Genomic DNA, 14,539 nt, shown 5'->3' with positions numbered 1-14,539 from the left:
GCAAAGGGCTTTCCTCAGAGGAGGGGCCAGTTGGGCTTACATGGGTCTCCCAAGGGGGTGGGGAGGGGGAGGAGCCTGGGTGGCCTGCAGTGGGTGGGGCCCGGGTCTGGGCTCAGCCTTTGCTTAAAAGGTGGGGAGTGGGCTCGGGTGGGGGTGGTAAACGCCAGAGGACCCGCCCTGCCCTCCCTGGCATCCTCTTCTCTCCTTTCACTTTTTTCTGTCTCCCCCCTCCCCCACTTGGGCGGGCGGGGGTCCTCACCTCCCGTGCCCAGCACCTTCAGCAGCTCGAAGTTCTGAGGGTGGGCGGCGCTTCCTGGTGCCGCCTCCCGGTCGGGTCGTACGGGGGTCCTCACCTCCCGTGCCCAGCACCTTCAGCAGCTCGAAGTTCCCCCACCCTCTCCTCCCTCCCCAGGGAGCTCCCAGCCTGGAGTGTCACCTAGTGCTGGGCTGTGGTGGAGGTACAAGGAGTGTGGACACAGGCATCTAGGGTGACATCCAGGAAGAGGGTGATTAGGCTGGTGGCAGGACGTGAGTCAGGCACCTGGGGCTGCCCAGGGTAGGGCGGGGCTGCCCAGATGGAGGTGAGGCAGCCTGAAGGGGCGGGGGCGGGGGCAGGCGGAGCTGGGAGGGGTAGCCTCCTCAGGCGCCTTGGGCATAACCTACCACTCTGCCTGCCCCCTCTTAGCTCCAGCTTCAGAGGCTGCTGGTGGGGGTGGGCCCCTGGCCTCTGGCTGGAAGCTGGAAGCCCCTCCCATAGCGTCAAGGAGGGAGTTTGATGGCTGACACCCCCCCCTCCCGCCCTGTGGGTGGCTCCTGTCAGTTATCTGGAGCGAAGAGGCTCTGGAGGGCAGTGGGCCAGGGCTCTGGGCCTGATGGTGAGAGGAGGCCACCCCTGTGTGGCTCTCACATGCCTTTAAAAAAAAATAAAAATGAAAAAAAAATTATTGATTTGAGAGAGAGAAGAAACATGGATTGTTGTGCCACTTGTATATGCATTCATTGGTTGCATGTGCCCTGACCAGGGATCGGACCCACAACCTTGGCGTATCAGGATGATGCTCTAACCCACTGAGCTACCTGGCTAGGGCTGACACCCCTCTTTGAGGCCTGCTCTAAGCTCTGCTGGGCGCTGCCAGGCGTGGGCGGGCTGTGAAGGGTGCTGAGGCCTGAGGTCCCTCTACAGACCAGCCATAGACTCCCTCACCTCTCCCTGCCATGGTGGGGCCTGGCTCCCGCTCTCTCAGCACCCGCTGTACGTGCTCCCTGCGAAGGGGGAGCCCAGAGACCCCGCTTTGGTTCTCAGGGCACCTGAGCTCCTAGACACCACGCCCTCTCCCCCCCGGCCCCAAAGGCAAGTGCCCAGGGGAGAGGGTCTCAGCGGGGCTGTGTGGCTCCCGGGACCCAAACACCCTCTCGGGCTGCCCAGCACCCAGCGGTGGCCACACTGAGGGGTGCTGGGTGCTGGCTGGCAGCAGCTGGACCGGGGCAGCCTGTGGCTCAGGCCGCTGGCTCATCTGTCCAGGGGACCTGCAGACCCCTCCCATCTGCAGCCTTCAGGAGCGATGGGGCGCGGAACTTGATGAAACCTCCCGTCTTCACCGGTGGCTGAGAGTGAGTGCTGGGCTGCCCTGAGGCGGGCGCCCAGGGGAAGGCTCCCAAGCTCCTGGGGGCCCCCCTAGAGGCACAGGCTCCTCCGTGTCAGCACCCCTGGCCGCATCCGGCATCAGACCCCCGGCGCAGACACCTGCCTGGGAGGGCCTGCCCGGCTGGGGCCCCAGGTTATCCTCGGACCCGGGCCTGGCGCCCCCGCGGTGTCCCAAGGTCCCCTGCAGGGTCGCGTGCGGTCAGGGAGTGCGCAGCCCGCCGCCCGCCCATCGCCGCCCACTCGCCGCGCCGTCACGTTCCAGCGCCTGAGTCAGGCCGCGCGGGGCGGAGCGGGGAGGCGGCGCCGGCGCCCGACCCGACCCGGAGGCGGCACCAGGAAGCGCCGCCCCGGCCCCAGCCGCCATGTAACCGGCGCCCGGAGCCCGCCCGGAGCCGAGCAGCGCGGGGCCCAGCGACCCGCCCGCCATGGGGGACGAGGACGAGGACGAGGGCTGCGCCGTGGAGCTGCGGATCACGGAAGGTGGGGCCGGGCGGCCGGGCCAACGGGGAGGGGCGATGGCTGCCGGGGCCGGGGAGGGGTCATGCACCGGCGGGGCTCATTCGCCCCCTGTGCCCACAGCCAACCTGACCGGGCACGAGGAGAAGGTGAGCGTGGAGAACTTCGAGCTGCTGAAGGTGCTGGGCACGGGAGGTGAGGACCCCCGCCCGCCGGGCAGATGTCCCCGGGGGACGGCGCCCTGGGCCTCCCCCCTGGGCGCACCCGCCTGGGCCTGGGCCAGGCGACCGGCTATGCCCCCCACCCTTTCCTGGCACAGCCGCCTGCCCGCCCCGCCCTGCGGTGCCAGGGTTTGCATCCCACTCTCAGGGCCTCTCCTCCCTGCAAGGCCTCCCGAATGTGTCAACACCCTCGGGTGCCCGCCGCCCTCCCGAGGGTGAGCAGAGCTCCTCTCCTGGCTGCGTGCGGTGCCCGCTCCCCGCTCCGCAAACTCCCAGCTCAGGGTGGCACATCCCTTCCCTGTCCGCGTGCACCTCTGCCTCCTCCTGGGATGTGCATCCTCTCAAATCAGCCTGATCGTCCCCAGGTTTGCACATGCCCCGCCCCCACCTGGCTCTGCAGGCCTCCTGGAGTTGCACGCCCCCCGCTGGCTTGCACACCCCCTCCCTGGCTCTGCCGAGCACCCTCCTGGTGCTGTGCACACCTCTCCCTTCCGCTCACCCAGCTCTTTCCTCCCGTTTGCACACCCTTCTGGGTTGGCATCCTTCCCACATCCACCAGTCTGTGCCACCCTTCTGCTCACAGCCTCCCCCTGCCCACTCCCTGCTCCACAGCCTACGGGAAGGTGTTCCTGGTGCGGAAGGCGGGCGGGCACGACTCAGGGAAGCTGTACGCCATGAAGGTGCTGCGCAAGGCCGCGCTGGTGCAGCGCGCCAAGACGCGGGAGCACACGCGCACGGAGCGCTCGGTGCTGGAGCTGGTGCGCCAGGCCCCTTTCCTGGTCACGCTGCACTACGCCTTCCAGACGGACGCCAAGCTCCACCTCATCCTGGGTGAGGGCAGGCACCTGCCGACCCCGGGGGCCAGGAAGGAGCTGGGGCCACTCGTGGGGGCTGCTCCCCAACCTCCGCTCTACCCCCCAGACTATGTGAACGGGGGCGAGATGTTCACCCACCTCTACCAGCGCCAGCACTTCAAGGAGGCTGAGGTGCGCGTGTACGCGGGCGAGATCGTGCTGGCGCTTGAACACCTGCACAAGGTGGGTGAGGCCCTGCCCCGTGCCGGTGGCCATGGCAGTGGTCCGGGCCTTCTAAAGGGCCCCCAAGCAGGACAGCCTCCGGGCTCTCTCCCCCTGGGCCTCCTGGGGGTGCTGGGGACCCGAGCTGCTGCCCTGGCCTCCTGGAGGGAAGGCCACAGCCCACCTGGCGGGGTCTCCCCTGGCACCTCCAAGGGGCTTTCCTCTCACAGGGAACTCGGGGTTGCCTTCTGGGGCCGCGTTCGCAGAACTTCCTCAAACCGAGACTTGTGCCTCGGCTTCCGAAGCCGTTTGAAACGGGGCTCTTCACACAGCTTTCCTGCCTCTGGGACCTCGGGGTCTGCTCCCCGGGAGCCCCCCATGGGATCCTCCTTCCTTGTTTTTGCCTCTTTTTTTTTTATATATATATATTTTATTGATTTTTTTTACAGAGAGGAAGGGAGAGGGATAGAGAGTTAGAAATATTGATGAGAGAGAAACATCGATCAGCTGCCTCCTGCACACCTCCTACTGGGGATGTGCCCGCAACCAAGGTACGTGCCCTTGACCGGAATCGAACCTGGGACCCTTCAGTCCGCAGGCCGACGCTCTATCCACTGAGCCAAACTGGTTAGGGCTGTTTTTGCCTCTTAAATGGCCTGTTCGGTCCAGTGACTCGTCCCCCCCGGCCCACTCCTGCCCTGGAGATCCCCGTCTCCTGAGCAGCGACCTGTGTGTGTGTGAGGGGGAGGGGGTGGGGGGGTGGGGGGGGGGGGGTGGGAGGAGGCTCAGTGCCCCTCCTGCCCCTGCAGCTGGGCATCATATACCGGGACCTGAAGCTGGAGAACGTGCTGCTGGACTCCGAGGGCCACGTCGTGCTCACAGACTTCGGGCTGAGCAAGGAGTTCCTGACGGAGGAGGTGAGTGCAGGCACCCCGCCTCCTGCACCCCAGGCACCCCAGGCCCGCATCTCCTCCCTGCGCCCGCTCCCGGCTGGCTCTGCGTTTCTGGGGGCGCAGAGGGAGACAGCCCCGCGCCCTGTGCTCAGGAAGCTGCCACGGCTCCAACCCTCACACTCACGTCTCACGAGTCCTACGCGGAGCCTTGGGAGTTGCTGGGTGTCCCACATGGGTCCTCTCGCCCTCCCAGAAAGAGCGGACCTTCTCCTTCTGCGGCACCATCGAGTACATGGCCCCCGAAATCATCCGCAGCAAGTCGGGGCATGGCAAGGTGGGTCGGCAGGGGAGTGGGGGGTGGTGGCGGGGGAGGCTGGCGTGGCCGCGGGCCCTCACCTTGGCCGCCCCGCAGGCTGTGGACTGGTGGAGCCTGGGCATCCTGGTCTTTGAGCTGCTGACGGGGGCCTCGCCCTTCACGCTGGAGGGCGAGAGGAACACGCAGGCGGAGGTGTCCCGGTGAGTGGGGCCGGGTGCAGTGAGTGGGGCCGGGTGCGGGGGGAGGGGGCAGCCGAGGCGGCGGAGCGGGGCTGTGGGCGGGGCTCGCTGCCCCTGACGCCCCCCAAATCCTCCCAGACGGATCCTGAAGTGCTCCCCTCCCTTCCCCTCTCGGATCGGGCCAGTGGCGCAGGACCTGCTGCAGCGGCTGCTTTGCAAGGACCCCAGGAAGCGGCTGGGTGCGGGGCCCCAGGGGGCACAGGAAGTCAAGAGCCACCGTTTCTTCCAGGTGAGCTGCCGAGCTGCCCCCACCTCTCTGCACACACGGAGCCCGGCTGCAGCTCTGGGCTCGGGGACACTGGAGGGATGTCGGAGACTGGCCAGTTTCACTTGATTTAGAAGAATCCCGCCCGGCTGGTGTGGCTCAGTGGTTGAGCGTGGACCTATGAACCAGGAGATCATGGTTCGATTCCCCGTCAGGGCACATGCCCCGGTTGCACACTCAATCCCCAGTAGGGGGCGTGCAGGAGGCAGCCAATCAATGATTCTCATCATTGATGTTTCTCTCCCTCTCCTTTCCTCTCTGAAATCAGTAAAAATATATTAATTTTTTTAAAAAAGAAAAAAATCTCCAGGTCAGGGAAGCAGGCTTATCTTCCCACCCATCTCTAGCGAAACTCAGGAGATGTGTGATCCTGGGGGAAAGAATTCTAGGTTCATCGGCTGTCAGGACTGCCAGGGACTTGGGGATGGGCTCGCCAGTCCTTTCATGGGACCCACCCAGGATCGTACAGTGAACGTGTGGATCCGGTCACAGACCCCACGCCTCCTGTCAGCCCAAATCAGCACGAAAGGCCACACTGTGGCTGTCAGCACCCACCCATGCGTTTTGTTCTCTGTCCCTGTACAGTCCGTGCGCCTGCACTTAGATGGACGGTCAGTTAGTCGTGTGGGTTTTATTCACTTGCTAGGAGCATACTCAGGTTAGAGTGCAGAGCAGAGGGAATTTGTCTCCACGGTGCTCTGCGTGGCCAGTGTCCGTGCCTAGCAGGATCCTGTAACAGTGCACACCTACTGTGTGTCAGCCTGCCGGGGCTGACCAGCAACCCTGAGCGACGGATGAATGATTACGCTGACACAGGTTTGCTGTGAAAGAGAGGGCTAAGGGACTGCCTGGCTGTAGGAACCCAACAGCCTTGGTCGCCTGCCGCTTCAGGCTCTTATTGTGACAGCAGTTTGGGATAAAGTTTATCTTTTAGGTACAATCAGCAGGGGAAGTAATCCTGGGAGGACACATGTGTCTGCAGTGTCCTTTAAGCAAGGACACCTAGAGATGAAGCGTAAAGATTCCGATGAACACCCGAGGGTCCACACGTGCACAGACTTGTTTGGAAAGGTCAAGGAACAGTGAGGGGCGGCCTCAGCCAACTCCCCTTTTCAGAATTCCCTCCTTACAAACTTTCCAACCAGGCCTCGTGCAACCCTGCATCAGCCCTTCGCTTGCATTACTTCACGTAACCCTCAGAACCGTCCTCTTTATTCTCATCTTTTTAATATGTTTTTATTGATTTCAGAGAGAGAGGTAGGGAGAGGGAGAGAGAGAGAGAAATATCGATGATGAGAGAGAATTATCGATTGGCTGCCTCCTGCATGCCCCCTACTGGGGACGGAGTCTGCCACCTGGGCATGTGCCCTGACTTGGAATTGAACTGTGACCTCCTGGCTCATGGATTGATGCTCAACCACTGAGACACCATTCCCCTCTTTATAGACGAGAAAACTGAGGTTCAGAGAGGTTAAGTAATTTGCCCAAGATCACCCAGCCCGGAAGTGGTGGAGCTCAGATTCAAACCTCCGTCAGGGTGACGTGAAGGCCCTTGCTCCTTCGTTTACATGTGGGCATCAGATTTGCCACTTGTCTGACGTGACAAAAGCACCCATTTGCGGGCATTTGTTGGGGGGGCAGGCACTCAGCACCCTTTTACGAGTGTCATCTCCTTGCGTCTTCCCTGCAAGTACCCGCCCAGAAGGGCCCTGGGAGATGCTTCCTCAGACCGGAATCTAGGTCTGCAGCGAAGGCGCCGCTTTGCAGGGGAAGCGGCCGAGCCAGTCAGTTTCCTTAAGGGAATTCCTCAACCCACCCTGAGTGCATGCTGGGCCCTGGGTGCTGGGACTGGGCTGACCAGTAGCCATACCAGAGAGACCCCAATTGTCTTGGAGGCTTGATGCTCAGAAGGGGTGTTCTCCTCACTCCCCCTTCTCTCAAGACAGCCTCTTCGGTGCTAGCAATGCTGAGGTCTCTGGTGGCAGAACTGGGGCCTTCAAGTCTAGGTCAGGCTTCTTGGCTTCAAGTGACAAAAAGTCCAACTCAGAAATGGTGATATCCGTGGAGTAGAGTTCAGTGCTAACAGTGGTCTAAATGCCCAGTGGTCTACACAAGATCGAGGGCTATTTACTTCTTTATTTTCTTACGTAGAAGAAATCTAGAGGGCGGCAGGCCAGAGCTGCTATGGCGTCTTCCTGGATCCAAGCTTTTTTTATTTTTATTTTTTTAATGCCCCTCCATTGTTAGCATGGAGCCTCCATCCCCAGGTTTGCTTCATGGTCCAACGTGACTGCTGAGCACTTGCCATCCAGGCTGATGTCCCGGCCGGAAGCAGGGAGGAGGAGGGGAAGGGCCAAAAGGGCATTTGCCAACTGTCCACCCTTCTCTGGAGGAGCTCTGCCTGGATTCCTGCCTCACCATATTTGCTTGCAAGTCATTGGTCGCTCCTGACTATAAGGAAGTTTGTAAAAGATTGTCTTGGTTTGCTCCTTGCTTCCTGGAATTAAATTGGGGCCATGGGGCCCAGGAAGACAGGGAAAAGGAATGTTGGGCAGGTGATGAACGGGCTCTGCCGCACGAGCTTACGTATAAAAGGGCATGTTTTAGCTTCCGTGAGAGAAAAGTTGAAGGAAAAGTGTGCTGGCTTCAGGCAGGGCTGCATCCAGGTGCTGAACCTACATCGTTAGGAATCTCTTTGTCTCGTGGTTGCGCAGGGACTTCAGCATCAGACCCCGAGGCTGTTCCCAGCAACTCCAGGCCTATGTCCTCTAAGATTTAAGTGTGATAGGGGGAAGATATTTGTTTTGCAAGCCACTTCTGTCCAAAGTCCCAGAGCTGACTGAGTGTGGTGGAGGGCGATTCTCCAAGGCATCAAAGGGAGGGAAATAGAAGCCGGGGAGGCAAGAAGAACACCCCCACCCGCCCCCCCAATGCAAGGCCGCCCGTTATTTCACTGAGGAGCTGAGCGGAGAGGGTTCCCCCTTCCTGCCCTTTGACCCTCAGTCTCTCATTTCCTCTTCCCAGGGTCTGGATTGGGCCGCTCTGGCTGCCAGAAAGATTCCAGCTCCATTCCGACCCCAGATCCGCTCGGAGCTGGATGTGAGCAACTTCGCAGAAGAGTTTACTCGGCTGGAGCCTGTCTACTCCCCTGCGGGCAGCCCCCCATCGGGGGACTCGCGCGTCTTCCAGGTGAGTGAGAGCCAGCCCGGGCCCTGGCTGACGCGTGGGCACTGCATAAGCCCCGTGCTGATCAGGACTCAGCATCGCCCCCCAGGCCTCTCTGCTTGTGGGGACCGGGAGTTGTCAGTCATGGAGATCACCATGGCAGGACACGTCTTTGAACTTCATGGTTTATCTTTAAATTCCACATTAATTTTCCTTTTACTCCATCATAACTCTTTATTGGTACATAAAAATATTGTTTTAAATTATCCACTTGCTTAAGTAGACACCTAGGAAGAGATGCCATATTTATCGCGTGGCTTGTATGCCCATTGGCATACCGTATCACATTCCTGGGGGCACGGACCCCCTCCACCTAGTTTTAGCAGCTTAGGCCCGTTAGACAAGGCTAAACTCCTTTGCTCGGGGTTCCAAGCCCCCTGCACGGTGCGGTCCCTGCTCTGACCGAGCCTCAGCGCTCGCTATCGTCCCACTTGGTGCTTTAGCAGCAGTGGGCTGTCAGGTTCCCCAACACACCCCTGCACCCTGGCACACGCAGTTCCCTCCACCTGGAGTGCCCGCCCCACTGTCGCTCACCTGGCAGGCTCCCGCGGACCTTTCTAGCCACGGTGGCCAGTGCTGCCCCGGGGGGGGGCTCCCCCACTCCCAGGGCCCCGGCTGCCCTTGCCTGTGCACAGTCCCCTGCAGACAGCACCTCTGAGCACTTTGTCAGGTTGTGTCCCGGCAGCCCAACCGAGACTGCCTCCCCTGGTGTGGCGCTCCTGGAGGCGGGAACTGTTGTTTAATTTCCACGTCCCCGTGCCCGGGGTGGGGCCTGGCTGTAGGGCCTGGTCTACGTCTATTAAATAAGAATAGGCCAGTGTCAGCTGTGGATGGGTCAGTGTCCTCTGGAAGCTCTCATGAGTGACAGCTCTCTGCTTGAGCGTCTCTCGATCCATTGTCTCAGAGTTCTGAGAAAGTTCTTCTTGCGAATGGATGGTTGCTCTCATTCATTCACTCATTCATTCACTCATTCATTCATTCATTTCATGACTCAGAAATATGTGCTGAGTGCCTACAATGTGCCGGGCACCGATCCGGGCACTGGGGATGAACCTAACAGGAAATGGTCCCACCCACGTGGAGCTTGCAGGCTAGCGCACAGGGGCCTGCACGTCCCTTGAATTGGCAGGACGTGGTCCTTAGGAAAGGCAACGTGGTAACTCTGGTTTCTCTTGACATTGCCTCCGAGCTCCCTCCTTGCAGAGGAGGCAACGTTTGACTTGAAAGGAAGGAATAAAGATTTTCGTCCTCAGTGGACACAGTTGAATTTTCATAAGTTAAACAGGCGTGAGGCCAGGCCACAGTCCTTTCATGCATTGCCCGGCCGCTTTGGGCCACTGCCTTGTGCCAGGTGACGCCTTCAAGGCTGCATCCAGGCGCTGAGCCTCCATCACGAGGAATCTCTGCCTCGTGGGTCTCCTTTTCGGCACAGGCACTTCATCCTTAGAGTCTCAGGTTGTCCCCAGCAATCCCGGGCCCACATCCTCTAAGACAGTGGTCGGCAAACCGCGACTCGCGAGCCACATGCGGTTCTTTGGCCCCTTGAGTGTGGCTCTTCCACAAAATACCACGTGCGGGCGCGCACATACAGTGCGATTGAAACTTCGTGGCCCATGCGCAGAAGTCGGTTTTCGGCCTGGGCTATTTTGAAGAAGTGGCGTTAGAACACTCAAGGGGCCAAAGAGCCGCATGTGGCTCGCGAGCCGCGGATTGCCGACCACTGCTCTAAGATTTAAGTGGGGAGGGGGGGGCACAGAGGATTGGGTTACTGTAATGAGAAAGGTGGAGTCACAGACTGGTGGGGGGCAGACAAACCCCAAGTGATCATAGAACAAGTTGGAATAAAATGTCCACACATCCTGCTGTGTCAGGATGCAAAAGCAACCCCCCCCACCTCTGGTCTGGGGTCTTCCTCTCCCTGCCCTCCTCCCGCCCCCCCCCCCACACCTCCAGCCCCCCATACCCATCCGCCCCTGACCCGCCTTTCTCCCCATCCAGGGATACTCCTTCGTGGCCCCGTCCATCCTGTTTGACCACAACAACGCTGTGATGACTGACGTGCTGGGAGCACCCGGCACCGGAGACCGGCCGGGCAGGGCAGCCGTGGCCCGCAGCGCCATGATGCAGGTAGGGAGGGGATCCCGGGGAATCTGGGCCGGGGATTCCGGACCTGGCTCTGCCAGGCGCGCCCAAGGTGTGAAATCCGGGACCTCTGAGAGATGGGGTGCGGCCTCCAGGCGCCCAGGCAGGCCCTCTGACGCGCCCCTGTGCCCCCAGGACTCGCCCTTCTTCCAGCAGTACGAGCTGGACCTGCGGGAGCCCGCGCTGGGCCAGGGCAGCTTCTCCGTGTGTCGCCGCTGCCGCCAGCGCCAGGGCGGCCAGGAGTTCGCCGTCAAGATCCTCAGCCGCAGGTGGGCCGGCCTGGGGCGGGTGGGCCGCGGAACCGGGTCCGGGAGGGCGGGGCCCCAGGCCGTCCGTCCTGACCCGTCTGCCCGCCGCAGGCTGGAGGCGAACACGCAGCGCGAAGTGGCCGCCCTGCGGCTGTGCCAGTCGCACCCCAACGTGGTGAAGCTGCACGAGGTGCATCAGGACCAGGTGGTGCCTTCGGGCGGGGATGCAGGAGGCGGCGGGGGAGGGCGGGGCGGAGGCGGGGCCGGGGGCGGGGCCGGGGGCCTGGGAGGGCTTGAGGGGAGGAGGCCTGGAGGACTGGAAGCCGAGCTAGGGACGGCCTAGGGAATGACATGTGAGGAGGGTGTGCAGGGGGGCAGGGTTAGGGGGGCCACGGGGCGGGGGCCTGGGAGGCAGGAGGGGTGGTTCTCACGGGCTGGGGGCGGGGCCGGGCCGTGGGGCTGCCGGGTGGGTCCCAGGTGACCGGGCACCCGCCGCTGCAGCTGCACACGTACCTGGTCCTGGAGCTGCTGCGGGGCGGGGAGCTGCTGGAGCACATCCGCAAGAAGCGGCACTTCAGCGAGTCCGAGGCGAGCCAGATCCTGCGGAGCCTGGTGTCCGCCGTGAGCTTCATGCACGAGGAGGCGGGCGTGGTGCACCGCGACCTCAAGCCCGAGGTGGGCGCCGAACCTCGGCAGCGGGGTGGTGCGGGTGGGGGTGGTGGCGCGGCGGCCCGGTCCCTGACGGCCTCCGCCCCGTCACAGAACATCCTGTACGCCGACGACACGCCCGGAGCCCCGGTGAAGATCATCGACTTCGGGTTCGCGCGGCTGCGCCCGCAGAGCCCCGCGGGGCCCATGCAGACGCCCTGCTTCACGCTGCAGTACGCGGCGCCCGAGCTGCTGGCGCAGCAGGGCTACGACGAGTCCTGCGACCTCTGGAGCCTCGGCGTCATCCTGGTACGGGACGGGGTCCCGCGAGGGCTCGGGGTCGCCCAGTCGGAGGTCAGAGGCCTTCCTGATGAAGGGCCACAGGGCGCCAGGGGCAGGGGTCACCTTGATGGGGGTGGCAAGGTTTGATATGAGGCTGGGGTCAGAGGTTGTCCTAACACTGAGGCGGGGTCGCACTGGTGCTGGGCTGGGCATCTGAGTATTCCAGTTGGAGGTCAGGGTCATCGCTAATGGGCCTAGGAGTGGATGGTCCAGCAGAGGGTGCATGGTCCCGGGGTGGGCTGAGAGGGTCAGCCTCCTGGCCTTCCTGGGCCTGCAGCCTGGGCCGGTCTCACTCTCCCCCTCCCCCCACCCCGTCCCCCAGTACATGATGCTGTCGGGGCAGGTCCCCTTCCAGGGGGCCTCGGGCCAGGGCGGGCAGAGCCAGGCGGCCGAGATCATGTGCAAGATCCGCGAGGGCCGCTTCTCCCTGGATGGCGAGGCCTGGCAGAGCGTGTCCGAGGAGGCCAAGGAGCTTGTCCGAGGTGCGGAGCCAGGCCAGGCTGTCTTTGGGGAGGGGGAGGCCCCGGGTCATGCTGGGATAGGGATCACCCCTGGTCCAGTGTCCTGGTTGGGGGGGGGGGGCGTGGGGCTGTGAGGATCGCACACCACCCAGTACTCCCACCCCTCCTCCAGGGCTCCTGACCGTGGACCCGGCCAAGAGGCTGAAGCTCGAGGGCCTGCGCGGCAGCTCGTGGCTGCAGGACGGCAGCGCGCGCTCCTCGCCCCCCCTCCGGACGCCGGACGTGCTCGAGTCCTCGGGGCCGGCCGTGCGCTCGGGTCTCAACGCCACCTTCTTGGTAAGGGCGGGGCCCGCGGGTGGGTGTGGGGTGGACGGACCTGGGAGGCGGGGCCCGCGGGTGGTGTGGGGTGGACGGACCTGGGAGGCGGGGCCTGCGGGTGGGTGTGGGGTGGACGGACCTGGGAGGCGGGGCCCTCGGGTGGGTGTGGGGTGGACGGACCTGGGAGGCGGGGCCTGCGGGTGGGTGTGGGGTGGACGGACCTGGGAGGCGGGGCCTGCGGGTGGGTGTGGGGTGGACGGACCTGGGAGGCGGGGCCTGCGGGTGGGTGTGGGGTGGACGGACCTGGAGAGGCGGGGCCTGCGGGTGGGTGTGGGGTGGACGGACCTGGGAGGCGGGGCCCTCGGGTGGGTGTGGGGTGGACGGACCTGGGAGGCGGGGCCTCGGGTGACGGACCTGGAGGAGGCGGGGCCTGTGGGTGGGTGTGGGGTGGGCAGACCTGGGAGGCGGGGGGCCCTCGGGTGGGTGTGGGGTGGACGGACCTGGAGAGGCGGGGCCTGCGGGTGGGTGTGGGGTGGACGGACCTGGGAGGCGGGGCCTGCGGGTGGGTGTGGGGTGGACGGACCTGGGAGGCGGGGCCTCGGGAGGCTTGGACTCCACGCCCTGGACGGTGCGGTGGGTGGGCTGAGTCCTGGTCTCTGGCCATTAGGGGCCTGGCCTTTGGTGCTGGAGGTCGGAGGCCAGGCCTGTTGGCCTTGACCAGGTGGCTTGGGAGGGAGGGTCCGGGAAGGGGAGGGGGGACCCTAGGGTCAAGGGTGAGGTCCGCCGTGGCGGGGACTCACCCCACGTTCCCGCAGGCCTTCAACCGGGGCAAGCGCGAAGGCTTCTTCCTGAAGAGCGTGGAGAACGCGCCGCTGGCCAAGCGGCGGAAACTGAAGCTGCGGAGCGCCGCCGCCTCCCGCCGGGCCTCCCCGGCGCCCGCCGCCCCGGGCCGGGCCCCCGCGGCCAAGGGAGCCCCCCGCCGAGCCCACGGCCCCCTGCCCTCCTCCTAGCCCCCCGCTGTGACCCCTTCCCCGCAGGGCTTGACCTGGCCTCCACTCTTGGGCTCCGCTCCCCGCCCCCACTCCCAGACAGAGCAGAGTATTTTTATAAGCAGAGAATTTTTTATGTCTTACCGGATAGAGATGCAGGGAGGGGGGCCGCCGGGGAGGGGGGCTCTGCGGAGCCGCCTCAGGAGCTGCTCCTGCAGGGAAGGGCTCCTCCCATTTCTAAGCACTGAGGGGCCCCTGGGAGAAGCTGGGCCTCTCCCCTGCCTTCCCCGAGGCCCCCAAGCTGTCACTTTATGAACTGTCTGTGCAATTACGTCCACCAAAGACCTGTGTTGGGGGGTTCAGGGAGAGGCCTGGGGGACCCCCTGAAGCATTATTGCCTCACTTTGTGTCACCTGCTTCTCTCCTGTTGGGGCTAAGGAAGGAGGTAGGCGACCCCCTGAAGGGGAGGCCCCTTCTTACCCACCCCTCCCCTTTGGCACAGCTGCCCCTGGCGGGGTGGGGTGGCTTGGGGTTCGGCCGGGCATCCACAGTCACTGCCTCAGCTCCTCTGGGAGGCTGTGCCTTTGACATTAAAATAAAAACCCGCCCAGTGTTTCTGTGGCATCTGGTATTGAGGGGGTGTGTGGGGCAGAGGCCCTGGGGCAGGCAGACTGACAGCCAGTGGGGCCTGGGTCCCACCTCCTTGGCCAGAGGATACCTTCTTTGACCTTGGCTCTCTCTGTGGGCTGTGGGGACCGATCATGTTGGGTGTGTACCTGGACAGCTCTGCCACACACATTTACACTTCTCTTGGTTATAGGTCATAGGAAACCCACCCTCACCTTGCTTCAGAAGAACAGGAATTTCAGGCTCTTGTAATTACTCAGTCCAGGGGTAGCTTCAGGCAAGGCCTGATCCAGGTGCAAATGTGATCAGGACTTAGCTCCCCAGTCAGCTTTTTATCCTGTTTTCTTGGTGTTTTGCAGCCGGGGAGGTGGGGGTGGGAAGAGTCTCCTTTTGACCCTGAGATGGGTTCCAGGTGCTCCAGGGGCTAGTGGGAGGCACTGCTGAAAGCTTTCTGTCGTAAATGCTGTGGAGACAAGCAGGTTCGTACA

General features: G+C 63.2%; 1 protein-coding gene across 4 annotated transcripts; it reads left to right on the top strand.

Moving 5' to 3' along the window:
• The first annotated feature begins 1,989 nt into the window (after positions 1–1,989).
• RPS6KA4 (ribosomal protein S6 kinase A4) lies at positions 1,990–14,037 on the top strand. Of its 4 annotated transcripts, none has more exons than XM_054725815.1 (17): positions 1,990–2,125; positions 2,225–2,296; positions 2,935–3,153; positions 3,244–3,359; positions 4,148–4,255; positions 4,485–4,565; positions 4,644–4,747; positions 4,865–5,015; positions 8,076–8,240; positions 10,275–10,403; positions 10,575–10,687; positions 10,778–10,871; positions 11,168–11,341; positions 11,429–11,623; positions 11,979–12,138; positions 12,290–12,453; positions 13,251–14,037. In XM_054725815.1, the coding sequence occupies exons 1-17, from the start codon at positions 2,071–2,073 to the stop codon at positions 13,443–13,445; spliced, it is 2,295 nt and encodes a 764-aa protein (XP_054581790.1). In that variant the 5' UTR covers positions 1,990–2,070; the 3' UTR covers positions 13,446–14,037. The 4 variants fall into 4 exon arrangements, with proteins under 4 accessions (XP_054581790.1, XP_054581789.1, XP_054581788.1 ...); XM_054725814.1 differs by having other exon boundaries at positions 10,554–10,687; positions 10,778–10,856; XM_054725813.1 differs by having other exon boundaries at positions 10,554–10,687.
• Positions 14,038–14,539: the final 502 nt, after the last annotated feature.

This window comes from Eptesicus fuscus, chromosome 13 (genome assembly GCF_027574615.1).
Source record: "Eptesicus fuscus isolate TK198812 chromosome 13, DD_ASM_mEF_20220401, whole genome shotgun sequence".
In the NCBI taxonomy this organism is placed as follows: Eukaryota; Metazoa; Chordata; class Mammalia; order Chiroptera; family Vespertilionidae; genus Eptesicus; species Eptesicus fuscus.
Note: the sequence above shows the minus strand (reverse complement) of the source record. Positions and strands in the feature narration are given on the sequence as shown.

Bases quoted from the DNA above. Each gene is read 5' to 3' on its own strand.
- RPS6KA4 (XM_054725813.1), top strand. From the start codon at position 2,071: ATGGGGGACGAGGACGAGGACGAGGGCTGCGCCGTGGAGCTGCGGATC. The intron at 2,126-2,224 runs GTGGGGCCGGGC...CTGTGCCCACAG, and splicing joins GGAGCTGCGGATCACGGAAG to CCAACCTGACCGGGCACGAG. The intron at 4,566-4,643 runs GTGGGTCGGCAG...GCCGCCCCGCAG, and splicing joins GCAAGTCGGGGCATGGCAAG to GCTGTGGACTGGTGGAGCCT.